The following is a 15,426-nucleotide window of genomic DNA, read 5'->3' as shown; positions in this document are numbered from 1 at the left end:
GCCCCACTTACCCCAGCCCCTCTCATCCTGGTCAGCTGAGTGGCTCTCCAGCTGTGGGAGTGCACTGACAACCAGGGGGCAGCTTCTGTGTTGAGCATCTACCCCCCTGGTGGTCAGTGCTTGTCATAGCGACTGGTTGACCTGTTGTTGGTCATTGGGTCACTTAGGCTTTTATATATATAGATTAAGGAAGAGTTTGGGGGTCTACCTGTGTTTTACTTGGGGGTTCTGAATGCACAGGGCCCACATCAGGGTTGGACTGTGCCCAAAGGCTTTAGGGCAGCACTTGGAGAACAGTACGTATGTAGTTGATGAGGCTAGTTGAATAAATGGGGATTTGGGAGAGAGCCACTCTAGAGATAGGATCCCTGGTGAGAAAAGGTTTGGCCTTAATCACTGAGCTCCCAGGATTGGGATTTCTGGTCAAGGGCATGTACCTGGTCGAGGTGTGTGCAGAAAAGGAAATATGGGCTTGGTAGGTTTCTAAAAAGTCCCTTCCCAGAAGGTGTATGGGAGCTGATAGAATGAGTAATAAATGATAATTGTTACCGGTAAGAGGTCTCAATTGAAAAGGGATGAGTAAGGATTTAGGGACTGTCATAGTTTGGCTGGCTGCCCTGACCATCTAGATAAATTCAGAACTCTGGGGAGTTCTGAAAGCATGTGGGGGTTGAGGACAGATAGGGTGGCTCCAGTGTCAATTAGAGCTCTAGCCAGTTCTTCCCCAATTTTTATATCTATTTCCCCCAATTGGTTTGTTTTAAGTAGTGGAAATGTCCCCTTACTATCCCTGGAGCATCCCTAGACCTGCTTAAAGAATGAGGGTTGGTAAACATGATCAGGGTTTAGTTATAGTCATTGTTTGCATTTGAGACAGTCCCTTTTAAAACGTCCAGGTATTTACAGAAAAAACAACAACAACCAAGCTTCTGATTTTGATTTTGAGAGACTGGCAATTCTGGGGTATGTCTCTCTCTTTTTAAAATTTTATTCGTATTTATTTTATGCTGAATTTATTCCCAGGTCATAAGTTTTGTTTCTTCAGTTTCTGCTGGGATATATTTTTCTGGGATATATTTCCCTCTTCTGGTTTAGGAACAATCTGCACGTGTTCAGTAAGGACCTGTGTGTCGCAAGGAGAGCTCATGTATGGGTTAATCCGCCCATGAGCTCTGGAAGTTCCATACCACATCCTGGGAGCTTTGTTCACCTGGGTGTGCTCAATGACCAGAGTCTACATCTAAACCCTTCAGTTCAGCATTGCTCTCTGCGTTTTTAAGCATGTGCAGCAAGAATTCAGCACTCTTTTTGGGCCACCGACCCTGTGGCCAGCCCCACTGTTTCCCCTGGGCACACCTACCAACTCCACATTGCAACGACGGAATGACACACATTGCTTCTGGAAAGTGACGTCCTTCAGATACTTGGTGGTTTTTTGGACATGAATACCCTTGGTGGCCTGGACAGTTTCACGAGTGTTCTTAAAGTGAGCACGAAGATTTGAACTTCCTGATTTGCATGATTTTGTGGGTGTTTCTGGGTCAAGTGAATAAAGAACCATTTTCAGAGGTCACCTCTGGCTGCTTTTGGGAAGAGTGGGGCATCTCTCTTTTTTTTTAAGTATTTATTTCTCAGCTTTAAGAAAAATATATTTTTATTGATTTTAGAGAGGGAGAGATAGAAACATCAATGATGAGAGAATCATTGATCAGCTGCCTTCTGCACACCTCGCACTGGGCATTAGAGCCTGCAACCCAGGCATGTGCCCTGACCGATAATCAAACCAGGACCTCCTGGTTCATAGGTCAACGCTCAACCACTGAGCCACACCGGCCAGGCAGGGCATTTCTTTTTAATTGTTGTAGTTGGAGTGCCAGAGCTTAGCAGTCGTTTCCTGATAATCTAGGGCTATGTAGCCCTAGGTTTCTATCTTTCTCTAAAGTCTTACATTGCTGGTTAGCCAAAGAGGCTATAGTATGGGGTTGTCTTGTGGCCCAGTTAAGGTCATGTTTTACTAAGGTACTAAAGGCTTCAGAAAAGCTAGCCACAAATATGGAATTGAACAGACTGAGAGTTTCATTACTCAATTTTTTAATCCCTGAATTTTGTTGGAAAGTCCGTTCAGATCTATCAAAATAGTCAGGAACAGGTTTGTTCTTTCTCTGTAGACAACGGTGTATGGCTTTCCAAATGACTTGGCAAGGAAAGATTTGGGGAATAATTTAGTGGCCTGTGTGCCTTCTCAAAGCCCTGGGCATCGAAGTCCTCCCGAGGTTCATTCCAATCAGCGGCCAACAAAAATTTCCAGGCTAAATATTCCCTACAAACATGTGAATAATGTGATAAAGATCAGAAAACCCAGGCCGATAGGTATTGATAATGAGATTGAAATGCCATTCAAATTCAAGGGAATTAATCTTAGGGCCAGGGAAGTCCATACATTCGGACTTAGTCCAAGCGGCATAAGAATTTTGATGGTCTCCATCACCAATTCAACCTTAAAAGGAACTATTAAGGGGGAGGAAGGTCTGGTGCATTAAGAGAAGTGGACATCAGGAGAGGAGAAAACAGGAAGTTCAGAAAGAGCAGAAAAGGGAGAAAAAATTGAGGTGTGAAGTGGGAGTGGTGGGAGAGGTGAAGAGGGTGTTTTTTTTCTGGCGGGTTGTTAGTAGGTCTAGCTTCAGAATAACATGGGCAAAACTCAGAGTTTCCCAATGGTTCCTCTTTAACTTCAATTTCACAGGTGCAAATTTCTTTTTCTAATTTATCAAGGTGTTTATTCCATTTGGAATTATTCTCTTTAAGAGAGGTGATAATGGGTTTCATTCTCAAGCTACCAGTTAAAGAAAGCCTCCCACTGTCTTAGGGGATTTGGTATTTTCTTTGTGCCAATTGTGCTTGCAAATAAGCAAGTTTTGAAATTTCAAAAGAGCCCCCTCCGGGCCAGCAAACTTTAAGATCATTCTGGGTCCGAGTGATATTTGGCCAAAGACCCAGCCAGATACAACTTTCTGCGCCATAGGTCCTATACATAAGGTTGGCTGGGGTACCAGAGGGTGGCTGGTTATTGAATGGGAGCTTAGAACATGGACTGCCCATTAACACCTAATGAAGATGACCCGTTATCCCTTCAAGTGCCCCTTAGCCTAACTGTCCCCACAAAACTTTATGGATGAGGTCCCAAGAGCCATATGGACGAGTCCAAATTGAACCCTGCTGGCGCGGAGGCATTGATTCTGAGACGGCATTGGGAGGAGAGCCTGGGTGCTGCTTCAGATCCCACTGCTGCCATCAAAATGGAAACAAATCCAAATGGGATTGGAATGAAAAAGGAGAAACTTGCCCTTGCTGGTGTTGCTCAGTGGTTAGAAGGGTCGCAGGTTCGATTTCTGGTCAAGGACATGTACCTGGGTTGTGAGTTTGCTCCCTGCCCCTGGTCGAGGTGTGTGCAGAAGGCAACAGTCAATGTGTGTGTCTCTCTCTCTTCCCATCCATCTCTCCCATCCACTCTCTCTGAAAAGCAATGGAAAAAATATCCTCAGGTGAGGATTAACAAAAAAAAAAAAAAAGGAGAAACTTTATTCAGGCAAATAGTTTGCAAAACTGGGGAGACACAGCCTTCCGTAAACAAGTGAAAATGTACTTCACTTGAGACAAAGGGGAAGATGATTTTGTTTTTACAAAAACCACTCAGACTGCGTCTTCTCCCTCTTACTCTCCCAAAGGGCGGGTTTCACACTCAGGAGAGGACACTGTACTTCCTCCTCGTGGTTTTGGGTGTTCTGTACATTCAGAGGCATTCTCCGGTAACAAACTATAGAAATGATCCTCGAAAGTATAGTCTTGGGGGGAGGGCTGTACTTTATACCAAAGTTCCCACTCAGGTTCCTAATTAGGTCCATTTTATGTAAATGAGATATCCAATTCACAGGGTTCTGACTGGTCTGAATCACATAATTCTGATTGGTTGGGGCAGGTCTCAGTCCATTGGTTGAAAGGTGAAAGCAGGATATCCTTTATCATAGTTGACTCAAGCCCTGACAGGTGTGGCTCAGTTGGGTGGAGCATCGTTATAAGCACTGAAGGGTCAGGGGTTTGATTCCTGGTCAGGGTGCTTATACCCAAGTTGCAGTTTGATCCCTAGTCGGAGCACATGTAGGAGGCAACCTACTGAAGTTTCTCTCACCTCAATGTTTCTCTCTCCCCTTCTCCCTTCCTCTCTCTCTAAAATCAATAAAAAAAACATATCCTAGGGTAAGGATTAAAAAATAATAATAATAGCCCTAGCTGGTTTGGCTCAGTGGATAGAGCATCAGTCTACAGACTGAGGGTCCTGGGTTTGATTCCGGTCAGGGGCACATGCCTGGGTTTCAGGCTCCATCCCCAGTGGGGGGCATGCAGGAGGCAGCTGATCAATGATTCTTTCTCATCATTGATGTTTCTATCTCTCTCTCCCTCTCCCTTCCTCTCTGAAATCAATAACAATATATCTTTAAAAAATATTTTAAAAAATAATAATAGTTGACTCTGATGACATAAACAAGGAGGGCATAGTGCCAGGAAACCCAAGTTCACCCAGATATTCTTCTTGGTATACAGAATATGTGAGAAGCCCCTCCCAGTAGATGGCTGCTAGACTCTCTCTATTTGTAAAATTTAAGTCATTGGTTGAACCTGGGGAGTCCACCTTAGCAAGTAAATTCATTCACATCAAATAAATTTCTTCCTGGGGTCCACATAACTTATCTATACAGTGGGGCCTTGACTTACGAGTTTAATTTGTTCCGTGACGGAGCTTGTAACTCAAATTACTCGTATGTCAAATCAATTTTCACCATTACAATGAATTGAATGCTGGGCTGATGTTGTGGCGTTCACTGTGACGTTTGCTGCGCCAACTAGCGGTGGGGTATCTGAAGCTGGCTCGTAACCCAAATTTTAGCTTGCAACTCAAAGCAAAAAATTGGCTGAGAGACAGCTCGTATCTCGAAAAACTCGTTAGTTGGGACACTTGTAAGTCAAGGCCCCACTGTACTAATAAAAAGGTAATATGCTAATTAGACTGGACATCTTCCCTACAAAGCCACAGTGGCGGGGGCTGAGGCAGAGGCAGTTAGGGGCGATCAGGCCAGCAGGGGAGAGCAGTTAGGGGTGATCAGGCTGGCAGGGGAGGGCAGTTAGGAGGTGATCAGGCCAGCAGGGGAGGGCAGTTAGGGAGCAATCAGGCCGGCAGGGGGGGCAGTTAGGGGGCGATCAGACTGGCAGGGAGAGGCGGTTAGGGGCCATCAGGCCGGCAGGGGAACAGTTAGGGGCATCAGGCCGGTAGACAGAGGCAGTTAGGGGTGACCAGGCAGGCAGGCAGGTGAGTGGTTAGGAGCCAGCGGTCCCGGATTGCGAGAGGGATGTCCAACTGTCAGTTTGCAGGGATCGGGCCTAAACCAGCAGTGGGACATCCCCCAAGGGTTCCAGATTGGAGATGATGCAGGCCCGGCTGAGGGATTCCTCCCCTTCCATGCATGAATTTCGTGTACTGGGCCTCTAGTACTTCAGTAGAGCTATTTTAAAAATCTGTATAAACTCATATGGAAATATGGTCACACAAAGTGAAGAAAGCCTGATGTACAACAATGTGTATAAAAATAGATGCCTGAAGAGATTATTTCTCTAAGGACAACCAATAACAGTAAATAACAGGTTGTTCATAAGGAGGTAGCCTGGGAGATCTGGTATGGGAGGGAATTTTTCTTTGTACCCAAAGTAAGCTTACTAGCAAACACACACACATATACATATATGACTTTTTTCAATTGACAAATAAACTTAGAAATGAATATGCGCATGCATACTTAGCAAAAAAGAAGAGGCTGTAATGTACCCAGAAATTATCAGTGATTTACCTTTTGTTCTCTTTACTTTTGCAGATTCAGTTTTGCTACAATAAGCATGCATTGCTTTTTGTTTTACAAGTTTGAAAAATAACATTGAGATAATGACTCTTGTCTTGCCTATTCATGGGGATTCTAAAAATGCAAGCAAGACCTCAACGTTAGGGAGAGGACCCCAGGTACAGCTCCTCGCCAGAGGCTTTTCCTGCACCACTAGGAAAGAGTAAGAAATCTCCATTCAGTATTGTGGAGACTCAGAGTGTATCTTTATTTGGGGGGCGGGGGGTGGGGGGTGGGGGGAAGGCTCAGGTTTGGGATCTACTGTATTTTATTGAATATGAGCTCCTGTAAAATGTTAACCTCCCCATTATTTTATGAAAGAAAGAAAAAAAACTTGTCAAATAAACCAGGTCACACCTTAGATTATACGATGCATTTGGTTTCTGAGATGTTAAATTTGAAAAACGTTTATCTTGAAATCAACGACTGAGTATTGTATCTGCACATCTCTTCCTTAGGTGGGTAGATCATCCAAGCACCACCATTCACCTGATACCTTCCTGTCCCTAAAACCTTCTTCTTCCCCGCTCTGCCCAACCAGTCACCAAGTCCTGTCTTTTCCACCCCTGCTGCCACCTGCCTCCTTATCTCTCACCTGGACCACAGCACTGGCCTCCTACCCAGCCTGCTCATCTTACTCTCCTATCCATTATTCATACTGCAGCCAGAGTGATCATCTCACGCCCTTGCTTAAACGTTTCCACTGGCTGCTGTACCCGCAGGGTGAGGCCTGTTTAACTTGGCATTTGACTTTTCATGACCCGGCTTCTGCTTGCCATTTTAAGTCTCTTGGCACTTCCTCCAAATGAAATTGCTTGCTGCTTCCTCAAAGCACCCTATGTTTTTTTTCAGGCCTCCAGGCCTCTGCACCAGCTGTTTCCTACGCTTGGACTACTCTCCTCAACAAGTATTGACTGAACATGTAGTAAGCGCCGGGAGCTGAGGATGGTGGGGCGAGCAAGGCAGGGCGAGCCCCGTCCTCACAGAGGCTGGTGGAAGGGACAAAAATGGAAACCTATAATCATTAAATTATAAGCACACATGGTGGGCATTTGTAAAGGCTGGTTGCAAATGTCAACCGTGGCCTCAGAAAGTTTAGAATTCCAATAGGGTCAGGGAGACAGTATGAAGCCCATTAGAACCCCGGACCTGCCAGGGACTACCTATTGTAACTTGGGGGACCTGGCCCTCGGAGTCCCCACCTCTGTGAAATGGAAAAATGCCCGCCCCACAGGATTTCAGGGAGGATTTTATCCGCGATACATATAATCACGCGGTTGTGCCGGACCGAGGGCCCCTCCCCCGCGGCGGCGCCGGCCCCCACCCCAGGAGGCTGCGGGCGAGACCTGGAGCGCCTGGGAGCACCGCAGCCCGGAGCGTGCAGCGAGCGCCCAGTCTGCCGCCTCCGACAGTGGGACCGCGAGCGCAGACCACAGGCCGCAGAGCAGGCAGACCCGGGGCGTCCGACGCCGGGTGAGGGGGGGCGGGCAGCGCTCCGCCCCATCTCCCCACTTTGGGGGCCAGCCCCCTCCGCCCGCCCCCGCCCCCGCCCTTGAATCCTGGGGGTGGGGAGGCGGGGCCGTGACCCATTCATGCCGGGAATCGGATCCAGATGTTCCCGTGGCGCGTGCAGCTGCATCCTTGCCTTTTTTGGCAAAAAACGTGCGGCCGCGAGCGGATCCCGGGCCGCCTCCGCTAATCCTCGGGAAGAGGGGGGAAGGGGACTGAGGGTCTGGGCCCAGACTGGGGACCCGCACCGGGGGCTCTGCGGGACTTGGAAAGGGCTACTAAGGGAGGGGGACAATTTGTACCAGACGGGGAACCCCACCTGTACCCCGGCGCTCCGGTAAACCCCTCCCTTCTCCGGGGAGGAACAAGCCCTTAGCCAGCAGGCTAAGCCCTAGAGGGACGGTAGCAGCGGCGGCGGCGGCGGCGGGGATCCCCTTTCTCCGGAGATTTCCCACCCTGTGGCCCGCAGCTCCCCCCTCTGCCCTGCACTGAGGTCTGGAATAGCTTGAGTCTCCTGGTCTGCATAGCAACCCTCTTTCCCCTCCATCCCCAGACAAACACACAGGGCCTGTGCTACCTCACACTGCTTTATTGCAGAATCTCTAAGGGGGTGAACCAGTCCCACCCCTCTGCCCATCTCTGGGCGAAATGGAGCTGAAATGAGAAAACACTCAACGATTGCAGGCTGGGCAAAACCCTGTACCCTAGGACCTCCTCACCAGTGAACCCTGATCTGCTGCCCAACAGCCCCAGCCCTGGGGACAGGAGTGGAATGGGGGTGGGGAGGGCCAAGCCTGCGTACAGGACTTCGCAGGCACCCAGAGGAGACCTAAAGTCTGCCGAGAAGCCTAGATTGAAGGCCTGGGTCCAAGTCCAGGTTTGGAGGGGTGGGATCTAGAGCCCTGATTTGGGGAGAGGGATTGGTCTGGGAACCACAACTCTAGGGGACAGGGCTGAGTTCTAGAGTTCAGGCTTGGGAGGAGATATGAATGGTAGAGGGTCCGAAAGAGCCCAGGTTTGGGGACCCTGGGCCAGGGAGTACCAGTTTGGGGATGTTGGAGTGGGGAGGCTGAATCCTGGAGTCCAGGGGGAGCCCCAGTTTGGGGAGAGGGTGGGTCCCAGAGGTGGTTTGGAAAAGGAGCCTTAGTCCTCAGGGCCCTGGTTTGGGAGGGCCGGGGCCCAGGAGCCCTGGCTCAGGGCCCTGCCTGGCTGCAGCCCTGGCACAGCACTTTGTCTCCGTCGGGCACGAAGCCTTGGCCCACCAGGGAGGTGGAGCAGCGGGCGCAGGCGAAGCAGCTGTGGTGCCAGTGGCGGTCTTCAAAGGACACGTACTTGCCCCCACCGAGTCCTGGAGGGAGGCTGGAAGTTAGCTCTGCTGACCGAGAGGGTGGTCCTGGCCCTCGGGCTCATCCAATCCCAGACCCCATTCCCTGACCTGCACCCCACCCGCTCAGTGATTTGACCCTTCTCCCACCTGTGATGGGGCGCTTGCAGCTGCTGCACTTGGGTGCAAAGAGTTCTCCAAAACAGGCCACACAGTAGGGATCATCATCCCGGGAGGTGAACTGCTGCCCTGCCAGGGGTGTCTGGCACCCAGTGCAGACCAGGCATTCTCGATGCCAAGGCTGGTCACGGTATGTCACGCCACCCTGCGTCAGCGTCTGTGGGGGCAGCATCTGTCAGCAGGGGGGAGTGGGGATTCCCACGCCATCACAGAGCCTTGCTCACCCCCACCCAGTGGAGACCAGGGCCCCACCCTGCTGGCCCAGCCCCCACCTTGCTGCAGCGGGCACAGCGAGGAGCAAACTTGTTCTCATAGCAGGGCACGCAGTAGTGAGCACCCTTGTCGGGCACGAAGGAACGGGAGCCCAGTGGCTGCTCACAGCCGCTGCACAGGAAGCAGTGCTCGTGCCACGTCTGGCCTCCGTACTCCAGCTTCCGGGACCCTGTGGGAACAGGGGTCCCACTCAGGAGCTGTGTGCCAAGCTCCTGAGTGCCACCCTCTGCTATGGCTCCGTTCCCCGGCAGGTGGTGTCCACACACATGCAGCAGGACCCCCACGTGGTGGTCCACGCACATGCAGCAGGGACCCCCCACCACACATATTGTACATGCTAACCTCCCCCAAACACTGGACATGTTGGCCATGCACATGCTAGGCCCCCATAAACTAGACATGAGGGTTTGGCATATGTGCAGTCCTCATATGGAACAGATATGACTGTCTCATGTCATAGGCATGAGGGCTCAGTAGATGCTAGGCCAGCGGTTCTCAACCTGTGGGTCGCGACCCCTTTGGCAGTCGAACGACCCTTTCACAGGGGTCGCCTAAGACCATCCTGCATATCAGATATTTGCATTACAATTCATTAACAGTAGCAACATTACAGTTATGAAGTAGCAACAAAAATAATTTTATGGTTGGGTCACAACACGAGGAACTGTATTTAAAGGGCCAGAAGGTTGAGAACCACTGTGCTAGGCCCTTACGCACCAGATTCAATGGTTTTAGCGCACCCACAAAGACCCCACTTATACTAGCCAAGCAAGTTCTAATGTTCTGAACACGGTAGGTTCAGTACATGCAAAGCCCCTGCATATCCCAATCATGCCATTCTCCACAGATTCTAAATCCTTACGCATATTAGGCATGCACTCAGCACACATGTTAAGCCCTGTTTATCTGTCTCTGCACACACCAAGACCCATTGTACCAAGCATGACAGTCTTAGCATACTTTTAGCTCCTACATGCACCAAACATGCAGCTCTTTTGACATGTTAAGCCCCAAGGTGTGTCAGTTTGTCCATACATGGTAAGCCCACAGGTGTGTACCAGGCCCACCGGTCCAGCGCATATTAAACCCTCAGGAATGTACTGGGCTTGTCAGTTCCTGTACATGCTAAGCTTTCAAGTGTATATCTGTGCATGCCAGTCCCTATGCATGCTAAGTTCCCAAGGTCATATAAGCATGACAGGTCCTGCATACACTAAGTTTCTAAGAACATGCTGCCTGTGCAGGTCTTTACTGTACAAACCTCCATGCATGTATCAGATAGGCGTGCCAGTCCCTTGCACATGCATGAACCCTACACAGACGCCAGGGATGGCGGTCCCACACGCAGTGAGCCCCCGGGGACGTACCCGGCATGACGGTCTCCCCACAGGCAGAGCACTGTGAGGAGAAGGCACTGCAGTAGCAGTCATTGCAGAGCAGCTCACTGTCCTGGCAGGTGAAGGGCTCATCGGCTAGGGAGCGCTGGCAGCGGCAGCAGCGGAAGCAGCCCTCGTGGAAGTGGCGGTCTTCGTAGAATAGCTCCTGCCAGAAGTGTGGCAGGGACACTGGCACCTTTATCCCCCTCCCTCCAGCCTCCACCCGCTCCCTGCCCTGCCTGGTCTGGTCCTTACCCTCGAGTCATGCCCGATCAGCTGCTGGCACTCGGCACAGGTGTTGGCGAAGGTGTTGTCGTAGCAGGGTACGCAGTAGGGCCCGTTGTCTGTCTGGATGTATTTTCGGCCATACAGGGACTCGCTGCATTTTGCACAGTCAAAGGCCTCACTCATGGTGGCTGTGAGTGAGCCCTGTTAGGGACACAAGGTGCAACAGGGTCACCAAGAAGGGCTGTGGCTTAACTCCTTGCAGGAGCCTTGGCATTCAATAAAGAGCAAGAGGCCAGGCAGAGAAAATGGCACGTCAGCCCTGCCAGTGTGGCTCAGGGGTTGAGTGTCAACCTATGAACCAGGAGGTCACGGTTCGATTCCTGGTCAGGGCACATGCCCGGATTGGGGGCTCGATTTCCAGTGTGGGGCGTGCAGGAGGCACGCGATCAATGATTCTCTCTCATCATTGATGTCTCTCTCTCTCTCTCTCTCTCTACCTTCCTCTCTGAATTTAATAAAAAAATATTTTTTTAAAAAAAATAAATAAAATGCCAGGTCAGAGTAGGTGGTGATGGGGAAAGGGTGCTTCTGGGAACCCAGGAATCCTGCATGTTTGTTTCTGTATTTAACGGTGGGGGTGGAAGGGGGTCAGGAAAAAATCAGGAAGCAGAAGTTGTTTTCTTATCTGGGCCCTGGCAGATCTGGGGTGAGGGGGCTTTTCCTGGGTCAGTGACTCATTTCCTGCCCCAGCCTGAGTTTAGCCTCCACTGTCCGTACTGTCCCCAAGGGGGCAAGAGCAGGGGCAGAGAGCCACCCCATCCTATCCCATATGAACAGCACTCCCACCCCCTCCTGACTCCTAGGAAGGGAGCCTTGGGATGCAGATAAAGGAGCCCCTGCCCAGAGGTCTGGAGTGGGGAGCTTAGGGATGGGAATGGGCTGTTCCTGCCTGTCCCCATTCAGGAAACAGTGGGACGTTAGAGGTATGCTGAGCGGATGAATGGTGGAGGTGGAGGAGGCGATGTCATTGAGCCTCACCTCCCAGGAGAGTCCGCCCAGCAATAAGGACTTCAGAGGCTCAGCCTAGGTCTAAGCAGGAAGGAAATCCTGCAAGCTGGACCCAGGCAAGCTTCCCCAGCTGGACTCTGCTCTCACCCCCTGCTGGGTCTCTGGTCACACCAGCCTGGGCAGCCGTGGCCTGCAACATCTGCAGCAGCTGTGGCAGCCCAGATGGCCAGATGTCAGGTTTTACCAGCAACAGGGGAAGAGAAAAGGGAAATGAGATGCCTGGGGAGAGAGAGGGGAACTGGAGGCAGATTATGCAGCGTGCCTCCCTGCCGTCTCCTGCTGGGGGGCATCATGCTTGGCAGCATCTGGCAAAACCCAGGAATCTTTCCATCCCCTGGGTCATGATTTCCCTCCTCCCACCTCTGGGAGAGACAGCCTCTCCCCAGCTTTTCTGACTTCTCAGGGTTTGGGGCCGGGGAGTGAAGGGTGAGAGAGGGAGCCACTGAAGACATTTTCTCCCCAATCAGACCCCCTCTCGGAGGGGGAGTCAGGCAAGGGGGAGCCCTAAGAGCTGTTGCTGCAGACACCCACTCCCCCCTACCAAACCTCAGACACTTTCCATTTTCTCAGGAACAAAGCATGTTTGTGGGATGAGGTCATCCACACAGCTGCCTCTGGAACAGGAGCATGGGGAGTGGGGGTGGTGGTGGGGAAATGGGGTTCCTGGTCCCTTCTGTTGCCCCTGACACCAGTCTCTAGCCCCAGATTCAGAGCTCCCCACCTCCAGCCTCCTCCATCATGAAGCCTGCTCTCTGAGGACAGGGATCCCGGGGTGGGTGGAGAGGAACCCCCAGGACCCATAGGAAGGGCATGTTCTCACAGCACAGATGAGCCTGGGGAGTACAAAGGAACCCACCAACCTACTCCCTCCACATTAGACCTCAGGAACTGGCAGTCCCCAGAGCCTACCCTGGCTCAAGTTGAAGGGAAAGCCCTCCTTCTCTCAGCCACCCACAGTGGGAAATTCTCGCCAACAAGCGTTGCTCTGCCTTGGAGTTCAGACTCCAGGCGCCAACAGACGCCCCAAGCCTGTAGGATCTGGCTCTTCTGAAGGGATGGCTCGTGAGCTCATAGCTGTCCTTCTGTACAGTGCGAGGACACTCACTTCATACCCTGGCCTTGGCATGAGGCCACCAGAAGCTGGGGTCTTCAGAGCAGGGACTTCTGGGGTAGGGGCTATGCTGTAGGGTGGAGGGTACCCCCCTCTAGTCACCCCCCTCCCCACCACTCAGGCCCGGGTTTCCTCTGGCCCGGCATCTGAGGATTGCCTGGGCTGTCAGCCACGGGCAGCAGGGGGCACACAGGTGGAGTGTGGCCATGCCTCTGTCCAGGAGTGCCTGGGGCCTTTTCCTTCCTTCCTGGCTTGGCCCTAAGCAGCCTCCACCTTCCTAGGCCCATGCTAGCCTTGGGCCCACCCCCTGGGAGGCAGTCACCACTCTGAGACAGGGACACCCCAAATAGGGTATGGGCATGACTTCTGTTTCCTTCCCAGAATCCCCTAGTCTGTCCAGCTGGGCTCTAGTGAGGACAGAGTGAAGGGCACTGTCAAGGCCCACCTGTCTCTGCCCATTTCCCTCCTCCCCCCGTTCCCTGGCAGGACTGGGGGGCTGAGGGAGCCAATCTTGTGTTCCTTCATGGTGGGGAGGGCTGTGCAGGGGAGACTGCTCAGTTGGCCAGATGGCGCTCAGCCCCTACCCGCACCAGCACACACTCCTCTACACCTGACCCAGACACACACATCTGGCACCTCTCAGAGCTCAGAATAGCTGGATAAATGGCTGTGGCACGTGGTGTGTAGAGGCTTGAGCTGTGAAATATAAAGCTGGGTGATCTTGGGCAAGTCACTCAAGCTCTCTGAGCCCGTTTTCCCATCTAATACTACCTCCTACCTCCTGGGTTTTTTGTGGGGATAAAATGGGATGATATGCCCTAGCTGGTTTGGCTCAGTGGATAGAGCGTCGGCCTGGGGACTGAAGGGTCCCGGGTTTGATTCCGGTCAAGGGCACATGCCTGGGTTTCGGGCTCAATACTCAGTGTGGGGCGTGCAGGAGGCAGCCGATCAATGATTCTTTCTCATCATTGATGTTTCTATCTCTCTCTCTCCCTTCCTCTCTGAAATCAATAAAGATATATTTTAAAAAAAAAGACTTAAAAATAAAATAAAATGGGATGATACTTGGAAAGCCTTGAGTTAGTTAGCTGTCAGTAAATGGAGGATATTCGTGTTTTTATTATTAGCCCCTCCCTCATACGGGGGTCAGACAATAGTTTCTCAGCCAGGCCTGGATCAGGGAGCTGGCCTGGGGTTTGACCTGGACATTCCTAGTGTAGGCCCAGGGAGAGAACAAAAGAGGGAATCCCTATGTCCACTTGGGGCACCAAAGAAGCCCAGGCTACGGGGTCAGCCTGACTCCAGCAAGCATAGCTCTGAGACCCCCTCACACGGGTACACAGGTGCACACCTCTGGGTGCTGCTCTCCTCTCACAAAGTGCATTCCCACCCACCCACCCACCGTCTCATCAGATCTCACAAAAGGCAGGCAGGCGGGTAGTGTGGTCATCCCCGATTTACAGCTGAGCACAGAGGCCAGGGACAGGGCAGGGGCACACTCAAGGTCATTCGGGTATCAGAGAGCCCAGGAGCCCTTTGCTGTTTCTCTTTCCCTAGAAATGCTGCAGTGGTGGTGGAATGGGGGGAAGGCACTTCAGGGCAGGGGGACATGAGATGCTGGGTGACATCAGCAGCACCGGAGCCCGGCTCTTCTCTCCAGCTGCCAGCCCTGCCACTGGAAGACACCCAGGAGCCTTTCCAATTACCCATGCCAACCGCTCAACCCTTCTGCCCCCCTCCAGCCCCCACTGTCCATACCCCTGGCCAGGCCCCACAGCTGTGAGCCAGGATCAGAACAGACCCCTCCTCTAGCTCCCTGGAGTTGACAGGAGACTAAAGGGGAGAAATTGAACTCTCCCCACCCCTACCCCCACCCCCTGCTGGCAGGCACCTACCCCAACCCTCCACTCTCCCCTCCCTGTCCTGGGGCCTGGGAGTCAGAGCAGTTTAGGGGAAAGGGAGGGGGTGGGGGTGGGAAGCAGGATCCAGCAGCTGCTCTGGGGACAAGAGAGGAACAGTTCATTCACCCCGAGTCCCCCAGGGCTGAAGCAGCCCGTCCAAGATCCGAGTTTAAAAATAAGTTGAAACTGTCTTTGTATATGCCTGGGGCTCTTTCTTGATCTTAATCTTACTGTCCCAGGTCCTCTCCTCATGGGGACTCAGTTGGCCCCGAGTTTGTGTTTCCCCTCATTCTTGCTTCTCAGTCTTCCGGGGCCTGAGTCTCTCTTGCTCTGTCCGGGAGGCGGCCAGTGCCGCCTCCATTAAATCTCAGTCTCCTGCGTGTAGCTGTTCCCAGCCCGTGGCCTGTGGTCTGCACACTTCAACAGCTGTCCCTATGTAGTGGGTGTCTGCTGTATCTCCGACTGGGCCATCCTCCCAGCAGCTCGCCCTCGGTGGAATTTCTACCTCTGA

At 52.0% G+C, this 15,426-nt stretch overlaps 1 protein-coding gene and 1 pseudogene across 1 annotated transcript; both read right to left on the bottom strand.

Moving 5' to 3' along the window:
• Positions 1-3,685: 3,685 nt before the first annotated feature.
• Positions 3,686-3,845, bottom strand: LOC111827990 (annotated as a pseudogene).
• A 4,178-nt stretch (positions 3,846-8,023) lies between these two features.
• Positions 8,024-11,897, bottom strand: FHL3 (four and a half LIM domains 3). The gene is made up of 6 exons (XM_014464673.2): positions 11,874-11,897; positions 10,863-11,036; positions 10,599-10,773; positions 9,231-9,400; positions 8,929-9,115; positions 8,024-8,802 (listed from the first exon to the last, which is right to left on the bottom strand). Exons 2-6 carry the CDS (start codon positions 11,016-11,018, stop codon positions 8,648-8,650), a joined length of 843 nt encoding a protein of 280 aa, XP_014320159.1. The 5' UTR covers positions 11,019-11,036; positions 11,874-11,897; the 3' UTR covers positions 8,024-8,647.
• Between the last annotated feature and the right edge of the window lie 3,529 nt (positions 11,898-15,426).

The sequence above is a fragment of the Myotis lucifugus genome, unplaced genomic scaffold (genome assembly GCF_000147115.1).
Source record: "Myotis lucifugus unplaced genomic scaffold, Myoluc2.0 scaffold_260, whole genome shotgun sequence".
Classification (NCBI taxonomy): Eukaryota; Metazoa; Chordata; class Mammalia; order Chiroptera; family Vespertilionidae; genus Myotis; species Myotis lucifugus.
This window is presented reverse-complemented; position numbering and strand designations above follow the sequence as displayed.